At 38.2% G+C, this 23,755-nt stretch overlaps 1 protein-coding gene across 2 annotated transcripts in view; it reads right to left on the bottom strand.

The window, feature by feature from the left end:
- Nucleotides 1-18,685, bottom strand: part of ltk (leukocyte receptor tyrosine kinase) — a 53,717-nt gene extending 35,032 nt beyond the window's left edge. The window contains exons 1-4 of one of the 2 annotated variants that reach the window (XM_077538662.1): nt 18,427-18,685; nt 4,533-4,631; nt 2,845-2,979; nt 2,430-2,658 (exon numbers count right to left, since the gene is read on the bottom strand). In XM_077538662.1, coding sequence (XP_077394788.1) covers nt 2,430-2,658; nt 2,845-2,979; nt 4,533-4,631; nt 18,427-18,481 — 518 coding nt within the window. In that variant the 5' untranslated portion in view covers nt 18,482-18,685. Of the gene's footprint in view, nt 1-2,429; nt 2,659-2,844; nt 2,980-4,532; nt 4,632-16,494; nt 16,562-18,426 lie in introns of those variants that run through there. The other variant, XM_077538663.1, reaches the window with a different exon arrangement.
- Between the last annotated feature and the right edge of the window lie 5,070 nt (nt 18,686-23,755).

The raw sequence follows: 23,755 nt of genomic DNA, 5'->3' as shown, positions 1-23,755 counted from the left end.
TTAGCTTTGTCGGCTCCCCAGATTTGTAGCTCACTGGTAGTGCTCAGCGCTCGCAAACGGGCGATGCGGTCATGGTGTGGGTTTGACACCCCCCCACCCCCTTCAAGGCCAAGTGTCCTCTTTTTGCGAAAACAAAGTATAGTCACCGTTGAGATAAACCTACCAAGAAATGGGCTACAAGGTTATCAGTCACTCTGTGGTTAAGACTAATTTTACCTTCAACATTTACTAAGACTGTTACATTAGATTTACTTCAACTTCAGTACACAAATGACCCTACTAACCATTATGAATGTAGTAATGTTTTTGCACCTTTGTAGACAGGAGCACTAAGACTGGGTACACAATCACAATTAATTGCATACTTTTCATGCTATACCTGTACTAACCATAGCATGCAGTTTATACATATGCAACAGTGAAATGCAAAACAGAGAGCGTTTGACATGGGGTGTGTCTGGGTGTAGAAAGGGATCGTTGAGTCCATGAGCGCAGACGTTGACCCCACCGTCATACAAACTTATTGCATATGCCCATCCATCCTTCCTCTGTCCAGAGAGATTATATAAATTCATTTCCAGAGTCTACATTTGGGAGAAAGGAATGCTTTTATCTGCACCAGAGATGGCTGCTCCATGACATTAAATCAATAGAAAATACCTGTTCTTATTTTCCAAACAATGCTCCTGACTTTTCCCCACATGGCATTCTGTTCCACATAGCCGCTAGGAACGTTGCTCTTCATAAATTTGAGAGCCACAAAAGGGAAAGTCATTTACTCTCTGTGGTCTTGTTTGGTCTGAAAGGCTGCATGGCCTCGTGCTGCATTAAATCCAAACTTGTATTTTCTTTACAGGCACCCAAGCTCATCTGAGATGGACTCACAAAGTGAGTGGGGAAAAGTGTGCTGTGGTCTGACGAGTCCACACTTCAAATTATTTTGGAATATTATGGATGTTGTCTCTTCCAGGCGAAAGAGGAAAAGGACCATCCAGAGAAGCAATTTCACTTGAGAATATTTTTTTTGTACGTAAACAGCTCTTAAGATTTTCATCTGCAATCAAAATGTATAGTGTGCATAAAAATCTTGGGACATTTTTTTTCCTTGGCCAATAGAGCCCCACAAATTCTTCAGCTTTTTGTTTGCACATCGCTAACTTGAGTCTTCTGAATTTGCCGACTTCTGAAGCATAGCAGAGCAGGGATGCCACCTGTGCTGATGTTACCATACATCTAATTATATGAACATGAGGCAACAGCAGCTGTTTTAACATGCACTTCAGACATCAAATATTGGCAAGTTCCATCTCAAAGAGACAGGTGGATGAATCTTGGCTCTACTGTTAGATTTCTGAGGCGCCAAGTTGGCCTGTGCAAAGACGGAGTGGATAAATTCTACCCGGCAACAGTGTGAAACGAACAGGAGAAAGAAACCAAATTTTGTGATTCATCTGTTCATGATAAATTAATTACATAGTTAAAATGTCGCATCGGGGTTGGAATTGGAACTATAAAATGGCGTCAAACTTAAAGCACAGTTGTCAAACTCATGGTGGAACCAGATTTGCATGGCCTGCCACAACATCTGAATTCAGAACTACGCGGTAAATTTTCTAGAGTATATTTTTGCCTATCCCATGAAAAACCTAGTAAAGATTTTTCATTCAGAAATTCTGTCTTGATTATGATTTTGGTCTCCTTTTGGATATTAGCAAACAGTAGGAGTGGCATAGCTCATGTGGTAGAGTGGCCAAACTGAAGGTTTTGAGTTTGTTCCTCAACCCTTGTTTTTTTTAAATAAATGTTTTTTTTTAACAACTAATAAACTTTTAAGAAATTATTAATAAACTTATTGAATACCCCCCCCCCCTTTTTTTTTTTTTTAATGAACTAGTATGACTGGTAACAAAAATACTTTTTAATTTAATTAGAATTTCGTAGTGAAAAACTTTACTAGGTTTTTGTCATGGGATAGGCCAATTCTCTCGTACACACTAAAAATACTTTGAGTAAAATCTACTCTCTTCCAAGTTTACATTTGAGTCTGTTTAAAGTGGGACTCTTTTTTTACGAGTATAATGTACTCTACTAAATTTACTGTGATATGTGAACATCAAATTTCAAACTAGCTATCCAGATGTAAGAATAGGACAAGCCAATTATTCATTTATATAATGTCACAGTCCTAACGGCCCTGTGAAGAAAACTACCACAATGTGACCAGTGCCAAAATGAGTTTGAATGAGTAAGAGAGTTTTGCATGCATTGTACAGGTATGTAGTCTATTACAACCCACATTCCCACAGTTGAACAACTGATTCGTTAATAAACCTTTTGACACAACCTTTTGGTGTGGTGAAGATGGAAACGCTATTGGTGCGTTATCCAGTGCCATTGATATCAAAACATTGTATTGTGTGCTTGCTGACCTGGTGTCATCCCTCCTCTCAGGCTTGAACACGACGATGTCACCGAATGAACTCGAGTCAAGCGGCTTGATGATGACCGTGAGGTTCCCCGCCGATGGCGACGTCTCATACAAGGCAAGGTGCAAACTACATCGTCGCTCACTTCTAGGCATGATCGGGCTGGTTAAATGGTACTGGCATCTTCTCGAAGCTTCAGCACCAGGGGAGGGGCTTAAGAGGAGAAAGTGACCTTAAAGAACAAACAAAGTTTGACGTTAAACGGTCGGTATCGAGCTGTTTCATAACCATGTCACTGAAAACACTTGAGAAAAACAACCGACTTGGATATCAAAGACAAAAGGCCCTGATTAAAAACTGCAAGAGCTTCCCTATGAATATTTGATATGGTGAAGCATAAAAAGCGCGAGACTCTCACCATCAGAGCTCCCCTCCGAGTGGTCCGCCTCAGGCAGCCAACCTGCTCGCTCGCTTTGCCGTGCAGACCAGTCACTTTGCTGGCTGTGATTTGATAAAGTCCAGAGACAAGGCGACTCGAAATCGCAAGAGAAAACTGCAAGATAAGAAGCACGTATAATTCAAATATGTGGGAGCGTAATTCAAAACCAGAATGAAACTCATAAGGAAATTATAGTCATTAGTGGAAATTTTCCCCTTCAAGCCAAAACCCACAGAATGTCTTTAGTCTTTCATTAAGCGCATTACCGAATCCTGCATCAACTTAACAAGCTCGTACAGCTTCACTGGATGCATGCACAAATACTCTAAAACAGTGATTGTCAGAAAATAGGAGAAAAGTTGATTTTAAAATAATCATTTCAATGCTGAAAACCAAGGTACTAGATACATTTTATTTGTAGGAAATGTAGGAAACGTTAAATAATGAATCAAGGGCTAAACAATTAGCACTTCCCTTGGGTCATGCTCTTAATTAAATTCCTTTGGATAAAATCAGAAAATGCAACAGACAGACGGACACTCTGTTCATGTTGAATGATTGTGTGTGTCAGAGGCATACACGACATTGAAAAACAAGCCGGTCATGTGACGGCTGGAGAGGAAACTGGCACTTCAGCTAATTTGGCAAACGGATTCCCTGCGGGGATCATCCCAGTGTAAGGTCCTTTATTAGTGTTATCTTTCTTTTAAAAAATGAACTTCATTTCCTCCCGTCATGATTTAATTACAGCCAATGCTTTGCTCACAAAGGACCGAAAAAGAATTAGGTTTCTTCTTCGGTGTCAAACTGTTTCATTATTGCCTTTTGAAGCAAAAGGCTTATGTGTATGGAGGAGCAAAACTGCCAAAATTAAAAAAAAAAAAATGACAAAATAAATAAATAAATAAATGACTAAAAGTGAAAACAAAAATGGATAAAAAAAAAAATATGATTCGAAAATTGTGTTAAAAAAATAAATAAAAATGGAAATAAAAAAGAGCAAAAAACATATAAAAATAAATACATTTGTATTTAATTTTTGAATTATGTTTTTTTATATTCATTTTTATTTTCACTTTTAGTCATTTATTTATTTATTTTGTCATTTATTTATTAATTTATTTATTTAGTAATTTATTTAGTCATTTATTTATTTTGAATTTTGGCAGTTTTGGTCCGCCATATATGGACCATAAAAACAACAACAAAAACAAACAAAACTAGTAGTTTTCAACCATCCATCCATTTTCTTAACCGCTTACTCCTCACAAGGGTCGCGGGGGGTGCTAGAGCCTATCCCAGCCAGTTTCGGGCAGTAGGCAGGGTACACCCTGAACTGGTTGCCAGCAAATCGCAGAGCACTAAGTAGTTTCCAATAAGGACTCATAAAAAAACAAATGTAAAAAGTAACTAAATAAAATCAAGTAAATAAAAATAAGTGACATAAATAAAAAAATAAAATATAACAATAAATAAATACAATAAAATAAATGAATAATAAAAATAAAATAAAAAATAAGATACATGAATAAAACAAAAAACAAAAAAACAAACTACAAAAAAAAAAAAAAAACATGCAAACCCTAACTCCAAAGTGCATTTATTTTCACAGAGCCCGACATCCGTGACTAGTGGCGTAATGTCTGCACATTATATACAACCCTTACATTGACTGTCTTCTTGCGAGTCCGAGTGACGAGGAAACAGATGATCTGACGTGTTGTCCTCCAGAAAACGGTCCAGAAGAGCGTGGCAGTGACTGCAGACTGAGAAGAGAGAAGGAGGAAACAAGGAAGACAGTGCTCTTTTTAAGTCATGATTGATTTCGCTTTGCAAGCTCAACAAAAACACATTTGGTAATATAAGTTAACTGCTCAAATTATACCAATTCCATGATGCGTGCTGAAACTTGAACAGAAACTTAACAGTCCGCTGGCCTACTGTCAGATGTGATAACGAATGAGTGATCATTTTAGACAAGTCAGGACTGCGGCTCACTAGGAAGAAAACTATCACCATGAGGCTAAATGCATGATTTCACATAATCAGCTTCAAGTTGCCAGTAAGTTGACTGTTTATTTCAATTGAAGTGGATAAAAGTTGACGTCAAAAGTTTCAAAATAATGGAAATGGTTTTTTTTCTTTTAAAAAACAACTGTCAAATCTTATTTTAGTGAAGAAATATCTGGTTGCACTGGGACGCTTTAGTTGTGACATAACTTGGAGTCATTGAGATCTTCAGTTCTCTACAGGGGCCTATGCCCCTGTAACAAGGAGTCTGGACCCCCTAACCCTTCCTTATGAACCAAAATTGTAATAAATTGGGTATTCATGGGAAATGCACTATAACACACCAGGTGTACAGTGCATCAAAAATGACAAATTATAATGGGTGTCTATGTGTCCAAAAATGGCACTATCACAAGAGTTTAGTGTGAATCTCTATTTCCCATTTGCACTAACTTAGAAACTTCAAGATGGTGCCATTTTGAACTTTTGATATGTTTTAGCAATCACAGTGCAATCCAGTGCTTTTACTTTGATGAAAAACATAAAAACATAAAAAAATAAAATAAAATAAAAAAGCCAGAAAATGTTCACATAACGCTGAGGGGTTAAGTAAGCCCACTACTGTATATAGACCATCAAGTTTGTAATGTTGGGGGGGGGTGTAATGTGTAAAAAGGGACTATACATACATATTTGCCTTGAAAAAAATGTAGATGTCTAACTGGACTTAAATTCTTTCCCAAGGGCCTTGATTGGAGACTGTTAGAAAAGCTCCAAGGCAGCCTGGTACCAATTCAAACTCCTGACTTGAATATTCCAAACAGTTGGACTGAATTGTAAAATTTCGATTCTTTGTCTTTTTTTCTCCTGATTAATTATACCCCCACTGACAAAACCCCTGGCTCAAACTGCTGTAGGACTACCATTGTCTTCAACCCAGCCAGGATTGATCAGTCCCAGCAGCAACGGATCAACTTTCTTTCTTTGCGGCCTCGCTGACTGAATAACCATCTTCCTGAAGTGAAGAGTTTGCAGACAGACCACTAATCTCTCAGCAACTGAACAAAGCACATGGCCATGGTGGCAGCGATAGCGCCCTTCTGAAACCGCCTTTAGTCAGCTGCTAAGGAAATATTCTAATGAGTCTCCTCCAGGGCAAACCCCTCACACAAGGTGACACGGTCTGATTTTTTTCAATTAAACAAGTTACAATCACATGTGTGGGGTTCTACTGCTTCTTTGTGAAATCCTACTTCAATTATATACTAAATGCATCATGACATTTTAAACTCATCAAACATCTTTCAAACAATTCCTTGTGGGTATGCAGGATTCTCAAGACTATTAAAATTCCCTTCAACATGCTGATGACACTTTTTGGACACTGGAATGAGTTGATCAGAAGCATGAGGCAACATGGTGGCAATCTTCAATTCAGACACATGAAACATAAGGACAGATTTTACTTTGTGGCTCTTACTGTATGCATTTTATATTCATCTTATAGAGTCACGGTTGTTTTTATTTGACTTTTAATTATAAAAATAAAAGAAATTTTGTTCTTGAACGTCACTGTTTAAAAAAAAAAAAACATCTCCAAGTCAGTAAAGTACTACCAATAGTGGTTGCCAATTTTATGTTAAGCAGGGTTTTGGGCATCTGTTGAATGTAACTAAAGCAATAACTTGTAATCTAGTTACTTTTAAAATTAAGTCATCAGTAAAGGAAAATGTTACTTTTAAAGTCAAGTATTGTGTAAAGTAACTATTTTTCAGGTTAATTCAAATCCAATCAAACTCACCGCAGAATAAAATTATTATTATTATTATTATTATTATTATTATGTTGGTTCAAGCTATTAAAACTGTTTAAAACGAATTTTTTATGCACAAATGTGTAGGTTTTTTTTTTTTTCGTGCCATTTATTGGACTAATAAAATCCCCATTATAAAAGTCAGAGTTGCACAACAGCTTACCTAAGCATATAAACTTTATAGCGCACGCCTGAGTGAGGCTCTGTTCCAAACATGTTGTTGCTTGGGGGGGGGTCGGCGATGATGACGGGTTGACGAGGGACTTGACGTCGCACGTGGTATGGTGGACATTTGAGGAGCGTGACCGGCAATAATGAAGACGACGATGGTATCGCTGTAGTTCACTGCAACTTTAGCCCTCGCTCGTGCATCTAAACAGCCGTGTTACTGTGCAAAAGACGCCCCTGGGGCAAGGGCAAAAAGGGCAAGCGTAACTAATGAAATTATTTAATAATAGCAGCCAGAGAGTTAACAAGGAGGTTAAGCTATTAAATGGTATTTATGCTTGTAGAGACTCCTGAATGCAGAAAGCACTATGTCATTGTTTAAAAAAAAGAGGGGCATTCATTAATTATAAATACTACATATACAACATAAAACGCTATTATTAACATTGAATGGCATTTGGAATCCCCCTAAAATCTCAACTTTCACCACTATCCACTCATCTCCTTGTCCCGTTCAGAGAAATGGACCAAGTGAAGGAAATCATCAGATTGGTTTGAGCCAAAACACCAACGGAAGCACATTTTAGCCCTTCTGTCTGTCATTCAACATAGAATAATATGTTGCTTTAGAATGACGGCTGTGGAAAGGTGGTTAGCCCCAAACTGCCCGACGGGGTTGAACGTGGTTGCATGGCTCTCATTTCGATTTCAGTCAAGGGTTTGGCTCCGAGGTAAACCATACTGCTGGTCTTGACCACCAGTAAACTGCTCATCATTATTCTACACCACAGCGGATCATTTTCAGAGGATTGTGTTTTATCAATGAGACATCTGAGATTCATTTTACAAAAAAATGTCATGTGGTTAATTGCCAGCCAAGAGTCATGCTGGGTTATATCACTCTATAAAGATGCTGAACTTGCCGTACTTGATTGTTTCCATGTCATTATTATGGCTTACACCTTTTTCACATTTACGGTTATTATGACTTTCCTACTGTAACTTCCGTCTGCATTTGACTTGGCCTACGACCAGAGAATGGGCCACCACAGTCTTAAAATGTTTGGAACAAAAAAAAACAAAAAAACACGTGAGATAGCAGTAACAGCGGCAACATAAATCAACAATTCCAAACAATCATCGCAAAAACAGGTGAATAAAAATACAAAGCAGCACATGTTCCACTAACTGACATTTGTTTACTCTTACATTTTGTTTACGACCGGAAGAAATGTTAAATTGTGAGTTAGCGTCTTTCATTTTCGTAGTGGCTGTGATGACTCAAATGTCAGGGGATTAACTCATCATTATGATGTCATCACTTTGAGGATCTATTCTTCAATTCACTTCTCACCAGTCTGTCACAGTATGACAGTTGCAGCCAATTACAAGTCGAGTCCTTAACATAATACCCTCAATATAGCAGAACTAAAAGGCACAGCAACATCAATCTTATTACACAGACTGTAACCGTGCTTTGCTGTCTCTTTCTCTCCACCTGCTTAACATAACCCTGATCCATAAAATATCCTGACAGGTCAAATCCCTTATTCCCGCTGCTGTTTAACTGAGCCCTGGTAAAATAAGACTTCATCTGACAACTTTGCTGCATACTGCAAGTAGGCTGCCAACAGAAATGGGACGCTTATGTGTGAAATGAGCAAGTAAGGGGTATAAAGAAACATCATTGGTGGGCTATGTCATCCAGTTTTTAGACAGTAAAGCCTGTAATTTATTGTTCAGAAGTTCACATGCTTCCTTTTAAAAAACAAAACAAAAAACAAATTGTGACACTAAAAATTTCAGCACACTCCATTTGTTTACAAACAAGACTGTAATTTCTATTATTTAAAATTGCAGATTTTCAAAGCTGGTCAATTCTGTTTTCTTTGAGTCAGGGCTGCAGTTTCCTCGTCGTGTCTCCATGCTAAACTAATTCCGGCTCAGACTATGTGCATTTCCTGCAGCTATAGAGAGACACCAAAGCCAAGCAAGAGTAATAACTAATATGAAATCTTATTACTGTGGCAGAGGGAACAAATATAATGCAAGATCATTACTCTTAATTTTCTATTACAGCGCTTTCTCACTGATGGAGCTTAGCTAACTACATGATACTGCTAAATGACATCGTCTGACTTCATCATTCACACACAGTAGAATGTAGCTGGAATACTGCATGACATGCTTGGTTTTGTACTGTAAATACAAGTCAGTGATGTAGCAAAGACTAATGGGAACACTCCAGAGGACAGAATAGCTTGGGGCCGCTTACAGAACAAGTTTACATTTGAGGGGATTTGTGTGTGTATCTTTAGGGCCTTGTCTGCCACAAAACAGCAGCTGATAACATCACTTTGCAAAAAAAAAGTTGTCACTTCAGCTGCCAAAATGTCCGCTTGCGAATCTATTTTGGTCGAGCTGAGAGAGAAATCAGAAGATCAGTCACTCCAAATTTGGCTGGCCCTTTAAAAGAGTAAACGTGCCAATGTTATTTATATTTATGAACATCTTGTGGCTTTATTCCAATGGAAAGTTCCATCAAAGCAACAAGAGCCAAGGCCCAGTGAGCCGTCAATTTGCACGCTTTTCCATTCAAAGCCCACAAATGGCCGTCGTCCGGCATATCTTCTGAAGATAAACACAGGGAAGACAAATGTGAGAGTATGACTGTCAGCCCTAATTCGTACGATGAAAAAAAAAGTATATACAACAAGACTTCAAAAATCATTTGTCAAATGTGAGCGTGTCCGCCGAATGCACTGAAACCAAGCCCTGCTCAATTGTCAATTGTTTAAATCCCACACGTCTTTCTTTTGCCTAAGCATTCCCATATGTTAAAGCTGTGAAAATATCCCCAATTATAGCGTCCGGTGGCTGGAATAAATCCCACCACACCATAGCAGGGCTTTCAACAGTCAATCAGAAATGCACATGAGCTGTTACATTTAAAAAAAATAAAATAAAATTCTGTGTGATCCAGATCCAGACCGCTGTTCTAATACAGTCTATACTGTACATTGTGTTTTACATTTGTAGCTGTGGCTAGAAAGTATGTCGTAGTTTGTGTCAGTGAAACACATGACTGTGGTCAGTAAATTAGGCGCTAATCATTGCCACATTCTCTTGTTGCCGCCTCTTTGTGTCCATCTGCTTTTTCCTTGACAACTGGACCATCCAGAATATACTTAGTATCATCATGTTTTTCTGATAAACGTTTCGGAATCCTACAAGAATAAAGTTCTAAACAAAAAAAAGAAGTGGTGTCAAAAGTGTGCGTTAATTTTGAGTTAAAGTTCCTGTAACGCCATTATTTATTTTTAAAAAAGTGCTATTAATGACCGCCCCTTGCTTGGAAAGCCTGTACTGGAGGAATTCCAGTCGCAACGCAGCAGACACGTCCACGTCAAAATTCAGCAGTAATCAATTTAATAATAATGCATATAATTGTGGACACTCGAGTCAAGTTGTATTTTCAATTTTAAAAATGTGCGGAATTTCACAAGTTAATTCATGTTAAATATTAGATAGATCTTAAAGCCCCAGTTTTTTTTTCACGTACTCATTCACACATGTAAGCTTCTGTGAGTGAGTGAGTGAGTGAGTGAGTGAGTGAGTGAGTGAGTGAAAAAAAAAATCTGTGCGGATTAAAGATTGACATCGCATAGGTCCTGACATCACATAACATCACATAGCGTCTTTCCAGTTGAAACCAGATAATGGTTACATCAGTAAAAAACAGACACTTGACCTCACTGTCATGAACCCAAACTTAACAGGTCATGAACTCAAACTTAACCCTGGCGTGACCCCAGACATGACAATTCATGGTGAAGATTGCACGGTAACTCAGTTTTATCATATATCAAATCAATATTCCACATTGAAATGAAATAAATAAAAACAACAAAAACCACCACCACTGTTTTGTGTTGGTAAAATTCATCTCTGCGTGTACGAATGGATGTGAGTTGTGGCCAAATAGCTGCTGGCTCTTTTGCATTTGTGTTTGACTGTTTAATAAACAGCTTGAAAGGTTGTTTGTTTTTCTTAACTTCACTGAAACACTGGCCCATCATAATTGTGCTTGTAATCTAAATATTGGAAAGCAAAGCTTTAAAAAAAAAAAAAAAAAAAAAAAAAAAACTCATAACTTGAAAACTTATAAGTTTGGGCACTCATAAGTCAAGGTAAGACTGTGTTATATACTTTTTGTTTTCTTTCCAGTGAGGCTCAAATACTCCCTCGTACAAGTACATCCCAAGATTTTAATTATGAGTTTTTGGAACAGAAAATATGAGCTGTAACTACAGAAGCTATTTCACAAGTCTTTGTGTTTATTTTGTTTTCTCTTGTTCGGTTTCTGCAGGGGATTCCTGCGCTTCCAAGCGAAACGCGATATATGAAACACTAAGCATGTGTCGATTGTGTGAGCCTTATGAGACTTGAGTGCAAAAGGGAAGCAAGGGAGTTCACATCCATTCAAACTTAAATTGGTTGAGCTGAAGTTAGGTGGCTTTTGATGCGAGTAAGTGCATCCTGGTCAAAACAATACATAGTTTTTTTATGCAGTGACCTCTCTACATCTCCCACAAACATCCATGTGCAGTCAATCAGGCCTCCCCAAACTAATTAAGTCCCATGACTCCATTTATGACCCAACTGGATGTAGCTTGACTTTAGTTAACGGTTAAAATGTGCCGCCATGCAATTATTTGAGCCAATCCTTGCTTCTCGCCATGCCTTACATTACAGTATGTTGTTTGTGTGTCTCATATATTTGTTGTATCATGTCTTTTATTGGGATTTTCTTCTCTTTTGATTTTTGTTGGGGGGTTTTTCCCTTATCTCTGCTGTTCATCTGTTTATATGTTCAATCAGCTGTGATAAGAAATGGCAGCACAAGATCAAGTAATACAGCAAACATTTCATTCAAGCGGACTCAAGACAAGTACTGCAAGCTGCCATGTTGATGTTATTATAGAAACTAAAAGCTCCGAGGCAATCATGGTGATATGCTCTCGTTAAATTAATGTGATGGCTTTTTGCATTCTCATCATATAACAGAACTGAATGTCAAGCAACGATGATCAAATATCAAACATCTCAACAAAAGAGCAGAACAGAATAGAATCTAGCCAGATTTTTCATGTCAAACATCCTTCAAAAGTTGCACAATTTGGCAAAACTTTTGGGAGAGGCACAACTTTGAGCATTTGGCCTACCATCAGGCATGATGTCATATATGAAAATATGTTGGACCTAAAAGTCATCCTTGGGGAACACCACAATCCAATCTGTCTGACAAGGAATCCACATCCGTGGTAACGTAAAATTCTCTACTAGTGAGGTATGATTTAATCCAGATAAACATCAGCGCCTAAGAGGCCAGGCCTGTCCTATTTGATGGAAAGACAAGCATTGCAGTGTCCAAGTATGTAAATGTTAATCCGACCGCTAGCTAATGCTGGCTAGCTTACTAGCTCATAGCAAGGAGCCATAATAGCCACTTGATGATATACTGTAATTGTGTGTCAAGTTGTTTCATCAAAAAGATGAGAGAAAATTTTGTGTGAATTGAAATAGTTTTAGATCTGAAATGTTCAACATTACCTGCTGACAAAAATATATATACAGGAGTAAAAATTTGTCCTGACTAAAACCAGACTAAAAAGCTGACTGTTTGGTTGACTAAAACTAGACAAATAAAATTGTTTTCTTGGACGAAAAGAAGGACTAAAATGCTCGATTTATAGTCGACTAAAAGTTGACTAAATAAAAACGGAATGAGGTTGACTAAGATAAAAACTAACAGGCATGATTGAAACTGTACTAAAATTGAGACTAAATTAAAAATGTCTCATAAAATTAACACTAGCAGGTACAAACCTTTTAGGGTTGAAAATTAATTGTGGATTTTGCCTTTTCTGACAGGGCTTGGTCTCTATTCCCTTCAAATAGCATAGATTCATTGTCTACCACTATTGGCTGGTTTGATTATTGTTTTGTTTGTGTGTTTTTTTGCAGTAAAAACATGCAGTAAAAAAGTATTGGTAGTTAGAATAAAACTATTGTAAGATCCTAAACTGGAGACCCACAACAAAGGCTGTTTGTTGAACCACCTAAATTGATTACAAATGTTTTTCAGATGGTATCCTCTTGTGACTCGTAAGGCCAGTGGACTAGCTGAAGAGAAGCAATACGTAATGTCAAAATTAGCATTTTTCTTTGTCGCCAAAAAACAACAACAACATGGAAAAACAAATCCAGCGGCTCTGGGATTGTTTTTTACAGCCCACTAGTGTGGTTCGTGTGCTCGAGCAGTTATGCTGGACAACACAATGCAGTGGTTGATTCGAATGTTACCAATTAGCGCGACGCTTGAGAGAACTGCAGTTGTGCAGGAATTAAATGTGATTGACTGACAGTAAACAGCGGCGTCCTTGCCAATCATTCATACCACAATTAAGTCTCTGAGGCTGGATTTACATTGCATGGTTCACCTAACACAATTTCCTTTTTTTTTTTTCTTCTCTCAAGTGGCCCTGGCAACAGGAAGGGGAAAAAAACACATGGATTCTGATCAGACTTCTACCAATTGCAGCTAAAAATCGAATATATGTCGGATATCTTTCAATTTGTCATGTTTTAGTTTTGTGGGGTCGGGTTTCTCTTTACTTTTGGGTGTTTATGTTGTCTTTTGTCCGGTTTTGTCTCCCTTAAAGTCTCGTCATAGTTAATAGGGATGTAACGATATCCAAACATCACGATACGATATGATCACGATATGAAGGTCACTATACGATAATTATCACGATATTGTGGGGGCGGTGGCGATATTTAAAAAAGATCACAATATTGTAAAAAAAAAAAAAAAAAAAAAGCTCATACTAAAAAAAAAAAGCACAATATTGTGCTTTTGTACATAACAGCAATGCATATAAACCACCCACAATCTCTAATAACAACAGTGAGGCTCTTACTTGCTAATAGAAGCACACATTGATCGCTTCACAAGCAAATTAGGTTCCCCTTTGTTTGACAATTAGCAGATTTTAAACATAGAAGGCCAAAACATTCCTAATGAAAATTAAATTGCACTAATAAAATAGCCACTAGAGGGTGCTAGAACTGCACAAATGGAAATCAACCTGACTTTTTTAACAGATGTGTTGCTTTTAAATATTGTGAACATGACGACGACGATATTGTGGCAGTTTTAATATCACAATACCACGATATTGCCCTTATTGTTACATCCCTAATAGTTAACCTCGTCCACCTGTGTGTGTCTCCCCTCCCCATATGTGTACCTAATTAGTGCCCTCTGCCTGCTGTGTTTCCCAGGTGTGTCTTGTTGGTGTCTTGTTAGTGTTGTATTTAGTGAGTGGTGTTTGTTCACGCGTCGTGGGAGCATTGTCCAGTCCAGTCCAGTCCAGTCCAGTCCAGTCCCCAAGCCAAGTGTTCTCCCAAGTATTCTCTCGTCCACGTCTACTCAAGCCATGTCTCTTCATGTCCTGCCACGTCCTGCCAAGTCAGTCCTGCCAAGTCTGTCCACGTCTTTCCCAGTCTCCACATTCAGTTCAATCATCATGTCAAGTCTTCTCACGTTCCATTCATTCCTTTGTTCAGTCAATAAAGTTACTCTTCTACCTGCCTTTCTCCCTGCCCGGTTTCTCCGCCTTTGGGTCCATCCACCACATCCTCGCTCCACACAACATGATACAATTAGAGAGCAGCATGAATTTGCAGATCAATATCGGCATTAAATGAGAATTGGGCGCTGTTAATCCATCCTAATTCTAGTTCTGAAGTTAGATTAGAATATCATTTTGTGACCAACCAATGTCCACGGCGTGTCCCAAGTGTGAATCACTGCTTGCGCTTCAACATGCTTGAACGAGCGTGTCTATTTCCTATTTAAAAGGAAAAGCTTTTAAATACCTTGGCCACAACGTGATGCGGCGTTGAACTGACGTGCGCTCAAGTCTTGTGACACATCATGCGGCTGTGGAACCCTTGACATTGGCCACTGTGTTAGTGCCTTGTGCATATGTGCTTCCTGATGAAAACAGATTGTTTTCATTGCAAGTTGTTTAGTCACTCCAGAGAGTTGCGCACGTGGAAGTTGCTAAATTAGAAACATTTCATGTTTGTTCCATGCGCCTTGTTCGATCTCATGTTAAGACTGAAATGATGTCAGGACATTTATCAGGCTTCAGAAGTTTCTGTGATGGAATATGAGAATAAATAACATCCCCATGCCAATTGTCAGCAGGCTTCAATGAACACATCAGCCATCAAGACTGGTTCCAACTTTTAAATATTTGCCCAAATTGTGTTATTGTGAACAGAAAATGATCTCATCACATTTACTGGAGACACCAATTAATTGTTAGATTTGCTGCTTGGTGAACTGGAAAAAGATATGTGCATGGTCTTCCCGCTTCTCAAACTCACAAGTCCAAAGTACAACCTGAACAGACTCAGGTTGTGTGATACTTTCAAAATAAAACGTCTACTCATCCCTATAACTTTGCTCCTAACGATCAGAATAACCGAAAGGTCGTTCAAGTGCGTGACTCACGCGGGGAGCGACGCATCTTCCTGCTTGCTCTGGAAGCGCCGCTTTCATCTGCAACATAAAGCTGGCTCCCACCCAGCCACTTTGCTCTCGTGCACTTATGTTACTGCTGCTTTTTTGGAAGCGTGAGAGAGTGAGCGCCGAGAAAGTGAGCGGGCCAGACAAACGCTGACAGGGCGAGGCTCAGGCAGCCACTTTCAGTGATGCATATTGCAGGGAAAGCCTCCAAATCATGCAAAGTAGAGACGTATACTCTTCCTTGGAAATGACCACGCTTGGTATTCATGTTACAAATGAACAACAAATTGGATAATTTGTGTACTTAGACATTTTTGAAAAGTTTTTTTTTCTTTTACAGCTCTATTGAGACAGAAAGTGAAGTAAATGTGTGTAATAACATCTCTGAGTCGGTGTAGATGGTTGTGTAGATGGTTGGGTTGAATGTCAATGGCCATTCAAAACAAGATATCAGCGAAACAGTGTGCTATTGAAAATGTGAACACATTCACTAACTATCACACTACTACAACATTCTATGTCATTGACTGCAAGTCCCAGCTGACTTTTAGTGTCAGATAACATTCATGGGAGGTATTATGGGTACCATTTTCTCACGTATGGCCAAATGAGGTCATGTTCACCCAATAAGGACATCCATCTTCTACACTGTGTATCCTCATTAGGGTCACGGCTGTGCTGGAGCCTCTCAGCATATTTGAGGCAACCTCAACATGGCAAGTTTAATTGAAAGGCAAGTTGTAAAATGTCTGAAGTCCTCTTGTTTATGATTAATAATTTTAAAACATCACGAATCATGCTGTTTCTACTAAGTACTGGCTTAAATGTTCTCCAGTTTCGATACGGTAAAAGTATAGGATCATATTCTGAGAAGTGTTTCTTGGGAGTAGTAATATGGCGGTCTCACGCCTTCAAAAGTCTTGGCTATTATTGGCTATACAGTAATATATACAGGTCAGTGAGTGAGTCTCTTTCAATCCGTTTTTCACAGCATTACATTTAAATGGGTATATAAAAAAAAAAAAGTAAAACTTACCCACACATTTAAGCATGGCAGTTAGTGCTGTAGCTGATTAAATGTTATGGAGAGCTGTAGCATGAATTGAAGGCTAGCTGGTAGCATCCACTGATCTGTATATATTATGTTATATACAGATCAGTGGTAGCATCAACGTGTGGCTAGCTGGTGCCATAAAAACGCAACTTTTTCAGCAGGCAAATATGTTGAGACAAGCTACACTGCCCTCTGCTGGTTACCGTTAAGTATTGCACTCCATTTTGTCGTTATAAGAACTCAATCTTGCCAAAAACGTTCACATTGTTATGCATGTTTGGACATAACTATAGTCTGTGAGTATTACAGTTACGTCAACAAAGCATTTAGTTAGTTAAATGTATGTTGGTTTTGTTTTTAAATTCAATTGGGAACGAATCAGTGATACAGCTGCTGTCAAGCCCGGTGCAAAAGGAGCAGAAGAATGACATCCAAGAGGAGCAAAACAGACATCCATCATGTGGTTTTATTGTTCATTGAGGCCAGACACAGCGGAGTACTGACACAAAATAGCAGGGAGTTGCACTTGGACTTCTTGTAGCTTGTTAAAATATTAGTATCATGTTTTACTCAAGAGATTTAAAAAAGAAAAAAAATGATTTGTGACAGTTTTGTTTGTCTGATGCCGGCGTGTCGAAATTTAAACTTCAAATACTATACTGTATATGAACATACAGCAATACATGGTAATATTTGATATATTTTTCATAGTTTGCAGCCGAGGGAGGAATTCCAATGAAAATTCCACTGTAAAGGTGCAGCAAAGCCTGCTGCATTAATGGAGCTAATGCATTTTTGACCACGCTCTCCTGTTCTGTCATGTTGAATGATGCAATTTGTCTCAGGTCCAACAAAGGCTGCTACGTACTCCAAATTGTGCTGATCAGAAAAGCAAACAGAAAGCCAGTAGCAGCGATGATTCACAACCACTTCAAAACAAACAGCCAACTTGTAACGGTGAAATTAATACATTAAGTTTTCTTACATGTGGCCGTTTACTTATTCACTATACTGATATAATATATGTAAAGCTAAACTATAAGTTTCCTCTCTATATAGAAGGGAAGGATAATTGTTAAGAGAGATGTTTTCCATCCTTTGACGACGATTAGGGCTTCTGCATGCATTGGGGGGGTGTCGTGGGGGTGTTCAGTACCACTAGAGGATGAATCCTGCACAACGGAGCACTGGAGAGCTGCTCAGAAACAAGTGGCCTGCATAAAGAACTGGAAATGTGAAATTGAGCTCCAGCCGTTCAAGATCGAGCGACCTTTGTGCAAAACACTTCAAAAAACACTTTAAAACAACAATGCTAATAAGCAAGCATGCATGAAACAACACCCCGATCATATGACTTGAGCCGGTGTGGATAGCAGCTGGCATAAAAAAACAAAAACAAAACATAACTATAAGGATTTTGTGGATTGAATGCAGGGCAAAGAGATTATTTGTTCATCCACTATATTGATTTTTAGATCAATGGTTCAGATTAAAATGTACTGATTACTTAGTTGAAAAAAAAAAAACAAAAAAAGCCAATGCAAAAAAGGTCTAAAAAAAATCTAATCAAATCCTTAAATAAACATGCATACATGCACACAGTATGTCAGTAGTACATATAAACTATACACAATATTTGTACATATATACTAGTCTTAATTTATGTCAGACTAAAAAAAGTTTGGAAGTTTAAAAACACGTTTTTTTCGTGTTAATCAGCTTCCCTCCAATTTTGAACTTTCTGTTAAGTCTTGCCACTTCAGATTTTTTTTTTTTAAATAAATGCAAATATGTTTAAAGGTGCACATGAAAAATGAATTTTCATATTTAAAATGCAAAATAAGATGAATTAAAAGCAACTCTTGAACAGAGAAAAGTTTCCGATTTAGGAGATTGATTCAACTTGTCACTTACTTAATAGAATGCAGGCGACGTGAAGAAGAGCACTTTGCTTTTTAACAACATCCATGGATGCGTTGTTTGGTGGACAAATCGATCCTCTGCCCAAAAAAAAAAACAAGAGTCCGCGTTTGTTCGGGCGCCTTTAGCTCCTCATGTAGCCGCTGAGGAGACGCACGCAAGCGGCCCCAAGAGACGCGGCGGGCTGGCAGCGGCTGCTGGTTGGTTGCTCGCTTGTCGGGCCGAGTTGCGCACTGGTTCGATGTGAGGTGACTTTTCTGTGAGGTTTTGAGTGATGCTGATGCTGCTGCACTGACGTCACTACCACACTCTTCTCCGCCCTCCCAGAGGAGAGACGCGCTCGCTACCTTCTGACGTCACCCGCGGCTTGCCGACACATATAGTCTCGATTCATTGCCTACGTGTGATATTCGACCCAACACATTGACGCGACGTCATGTGCAGTGAGATTTAAAAAAACAAAAAAACAGGAAAGTTCATTCATATAATTTAGTCAATTTCTTTCCTTCATAATATCTTTAAAAAAAAAAAATACTCAAATTTGTTTTTTTAAATTTATTTTCATTTGATGAAAGCGCTAATCATTACAATGATTAAAATAAATTGCTCCACTTAAAAAAAATAAACAGGGAAAGGATGACTGTGAAATTTTTAGTTTAGTTGATTTTGCTATTCACTGGTAAATTACCTTTTTGTTTTATTCTCTAACACAACCAGCTGTCAAGGTGTTGGTGTTGGTTGTGGACCCAAATGCAGAAAGACGTCCAGGAAGACAGGTTTGCTCACACAATATTTAATAGACTCGACAAAACAGACAGGATTACCAGTATAAGTGGTGACAGCAAACGAAATGGTCCAACAAGTGAACACAAACCAGGAACTAAATACAAGCAAAGTAACGAGACAATTAGCAACACCTGGACACAACACAAGTGGCTGAGGGAGCTGATTGGTCGACACAGGGGCTGACAAACAGGTGGACACAAAACCATAACGAGAAAGACATGAACCACAAGAAACCAAGACATAAAATGAAGCAAAACTAAATCCGACACTAAACAAATAAGGATCATGACACCAACATGAGTGCTACATGGGCAGCCTACGGATTAAATGACATATTTTGCCATTATGGACACTTTTCCCCCCTCAAAAACTCCTTGATAATGAACGATATCATAATGTTTGATGCTGACGTCTATACCATTTCCAGCTACAGCATCAGTCAGAACAAAAAACAAAATCTTTGATTTGATTGATGGTGTTTTGTCCCACATGTCACCCTGGAATATATGTAACTTTGCTAAATGTCTGAAAACTCTGACCAACCATGATCACAAAAAATCCTATGCACATCCATTCTCATGTCCACTTCAACCTGTAAAAATATAAAAATGACCTGTAAAATATTTTCAATTTTAAATCAAAACTGTTGTGCAGAATTTTCACAGGTTGAAGTGCACATAAAAAAAATGGAATGAATAAAACATAAAACGTACAAATGAAAAAGGAAAATTTGTTTAAAAAAATCCTTATAAATGAAAAGTGAAATATCAATCAAATCTAGCCCTATCTTATATTATAAATGCAGCAACTTCGATGGAATTATTTTTCCTGTCGCTAGGCAGAGTTAACAAGGTTCAGTCACATAACGCAGCAGGAAGAGGAAGTCAGACAGACGCACAAAGGAATTTAGTCCAATAATGCATTTATGATTGTCAATTCTTTCTCATTTCGCCACTGAATCATTTCTTTGTATTAAAAGGAACAGAAAATTATACATTAACTTTTAAATTAATTGTTTACAAAAAGTCGGCTGACAAAAGTAGGTATTTTGTTATCCCCGCCAGTGGTTACACAACAACATTTTTACATAACTGCCCCCACTCTGAGATTCTCTACCAATACAATAGTCAGTAAGGTTGGGTGAAGATCCATAGCCACTTTCAAGCAATGGCTGGACTACACTTTTTAGTCATGCAGAGACAATCATGCAGAAATAACCAAATTCCTCACATATATCCCACCCCTGCTATTATCTCAACGCTAAAAGGTAAGCAGAGCTGCAATGAGCTTTGTTGAATGGGCAGATCCGATTAAATTAGCGGCACAGGAACCATAGCATGTAAATTATCATTCTTGAGCAGTCACATAACATTCAAATAGAATCAGTGGTCTGTATTAAACATAAGAAATATTTCACAACAAGACAATCACTGCCATCTAGCAGGAAAGTGCAAGAGCACACATAGTAAATGAAGTGATAATTGCTACACCGCTCTGAGGTATTTGGTTTGAATAAACAATTTGTTCATCCACTCGTGTCATCGTAATTGTCTCATTCACACTTTTCAAGACTAGCTTGTCCTCGTGGGATAGCCTTTGTTCGTAAATGCCCTCCATCCTCGCGGTTTTCACTTCAGCAGCCCTCTGCGGAGCGTTCAAATACCGTCACCAATACGGTTGCTTAGTAATTCAAGGGAACGTGTCGCATACACAATGTGAAGATGAAGGATAATTAAGGAAGAGGAAAGGAAGCACATAATGAAGTAAATGATGGAGGGAGGTATAAACATCTCATTGAGGGTAGCAATCAAGTCGACAAACACATGAGTCAATGATTACACTCACGTCACAACCGGGGTTGTAATAGGTTTGGAATTTGCATTATAGTTAGATTTTATTTTGTTTTGTGTTTTTTTTTTTTTTTTTAAATTAGTTTCCAGAGCAGGTTTGTTAGTCTATTAGTTTTAGATTATTATTTTAATGCTCCGTTTTAGTTCAGTTTTTATTAGTTTTTGATATTCGTTTTAAATTTTGTGTACTTATTGTGCACAAGATAAAAAAACAAAACAAAACATCATGGCAAGCATTTAATAAAAAATCTATATACCGTATTTTCCGCATTATAAGGCGCACCTTCAATGAATGACATACTTTACAACTTTTTCCATACATAAGGCGCTACAGTAGAGGCTGGGGTTACGTTATGCACCCATTAGATGGTGCTGCGCTAAAGGGAATGTCAACAAAACAGTCAGATAGGTCAGTCAAACTTTATTCATAGATTACAAACCACATTTCTGACAACTCCATTCACTCCAAAATGAATAAACAGCTGTTTATTATTTTCTCTGAGGTAAAGTATTAGTATTAGCTAGCGATCCAAGATGGCGGGATCTTCTGCGCAGGGTCACCGATAGCGTATTGACAGCGAGACCTGTTGCAGCTCAATATTGATCCATATATAAGGCGCACTGGATTATAAGGCGCATGGTCAGCTTTTGCAAAAAATTGAAGGCTTTTAGGTGCGCCTTATAGTGCGGAAAATACAGTAATTAAAATCATCCACAAATCAAATAGAGTACTAAAGAACAGTCCACAGACTTTGAATGAAAAAAATAAAGCGAGGATAGTCTCACTTTCCATCTCTTGTTTGCCAAGTTGTGAACCTCTGAGGTGGATTTGTGTTGTCAATTTCTGTTGAGAAGTATATGACTCTGATATTAGTCAAAACAAAAGGAGCAGAGCAGTGGATAGCAGAGCAGCCAAACAAATAAAAGAAACATAATGCTGTCATAAAATGTTTTCAGTATTTGTTTTGGTGCGCCGCGTTGACGGTTCATGGATTAGATAATGGGCATATAAGGTAAAAGAACGTGACAAAGTGCATATACAGACAGCAAAAGTTCTGCTATCTAATGCTTGGTGTACTGATGCTGTGCTGTGAAGAGATAAAGCCTGACTTATCTCCATTTTGTGAGCAAATGGTGGAAGCATAAGCGATGTGGCTGATACTTAAGAGGACCTGAGCTCACAAAAGGATGTTTGCAGATCAATATCTGGCTCATTTAAGTCCGTTTTAGACACTTTGATTTTCTGAAGCTTTACTCCAAAGATACTCCAATTTATCTGCACAGCATTTAGGCTAAATATAGACAGTACTTAAAAATATTCAGACTATTTCCTTTTTAATAAGGCACAAACACACATTAGACTGAAATGAGTATGTGGCAATTGTGATTTTGACATTGCTCCCAAGATAAAACCATCTAATTTTCATAAAACATGTTTGTTCTTTGTATCTTCTAAGCAGGTCACTCGTTTTATTGACTCCCTTTTAATGGTGGCCATTATAAAGCAGCTTCGATAACCGCATCCAAGTAACCTTTAAAGTGGAAGTCAACCTTAAACATTTCTTGACAATATGTTATATATGAGTCTAAACATAACATTCTGATTAATACGACATTTGCAAAATCCAGCCGTTTTTATCCATCTCCAGGGTCGGCCATTTTGCCACTTGCTGTCGACTGAAGATGACATCACAGTTGCTCAGGGCGCAGGAAACGACCAATCACAGCTCAGCTGTTTTCTGAAGCTGCACTGTGATTGGTGTTACATGAGACCTGAACACTGATGTCATCTTCAGTCGACAGCAAGTGGCAAAATGGCCGCCTTCCGATATTGATAAAAACTGCTGGATTTGCTGCGTAACTCACATTCCACTAACGCAATATGAACCAAAATACTGTATTTAGACTAGTGGGGCTGCATAGAACATATTAAACGAGGAACTAAATGAAGTCAAAGGTGTTCTGCGCAACCATACTATATAAATGGAAATTTCTAAGATGACGGACGTTGGCATTACCTTAATTAACCACTGATGCGATCGACCTAATTAACTAGCGAGAACACAGATAAAGCATTCAACAATTGGCTTGAAAAGGAGAGCGTGAGGATAATGTTGGAATAAAACAGACTGATTCCACTACGAGGTATTCAAAACACGTGGATTCAGAAGCAGACCTCGCTGCCAAGCTTAACTCACAGATGAAAGACTTTTTCGGAGACAAGAAAGTCCCATATCTCACAAATATTGTTTGCAAATCAATCTATTGTTCACACTGCAGGGCATAATTCCCATTTTGGATTTTTTTCTTAAATCCAACCTTTTGTGCATGTTAAAATAAGTGTTAACCAGAATAATCTAACAATAAGCCTGTGTCCATAGAGAAAGGAATCTCAGTTAGGTTTTCTGTATCCGAGTGAAAATTTACAGTCAGATAATGACCACACACTACGATCAGACAATAGATGAATGAATAGCATTTACAATCAGATAATTGATCATGGAGCGTGACTTCAGAACTCTGCCTTAATGCTGCGGTCCATGTAAAAGGCTAAATTATTTCGTCCTGCCAAACCACACGTCTAATTCAATATTAGTTGTTGTTGTTTAAAACAAACAAGCCCAACTTCAAGCTGCTATGACTTAAAATGCTTGCAGAATTTCCCATTGTCATGTATCTCAAACCCT

The sequence above is a fragment of the Festucalex cinctus genome, chromosome 12, assembly GCF_051991245.1.
Source record: "Festucalex cinctus isolate MCC-2025b chromosome 12, RoL_Fcin_1.0, whole genome shotgun sequence".
Lineage (NCBI taxonomy): Eukaryota > Metazoa > Chordata > Actinopteri > Syngnathiformes > Syngnathidae > Festucalex > Festucalex cinctus.
Note: the sequence above shows the minus strand (reverse complement) of the source record. Positions and strands in the feature narration are given on the sequence as shown.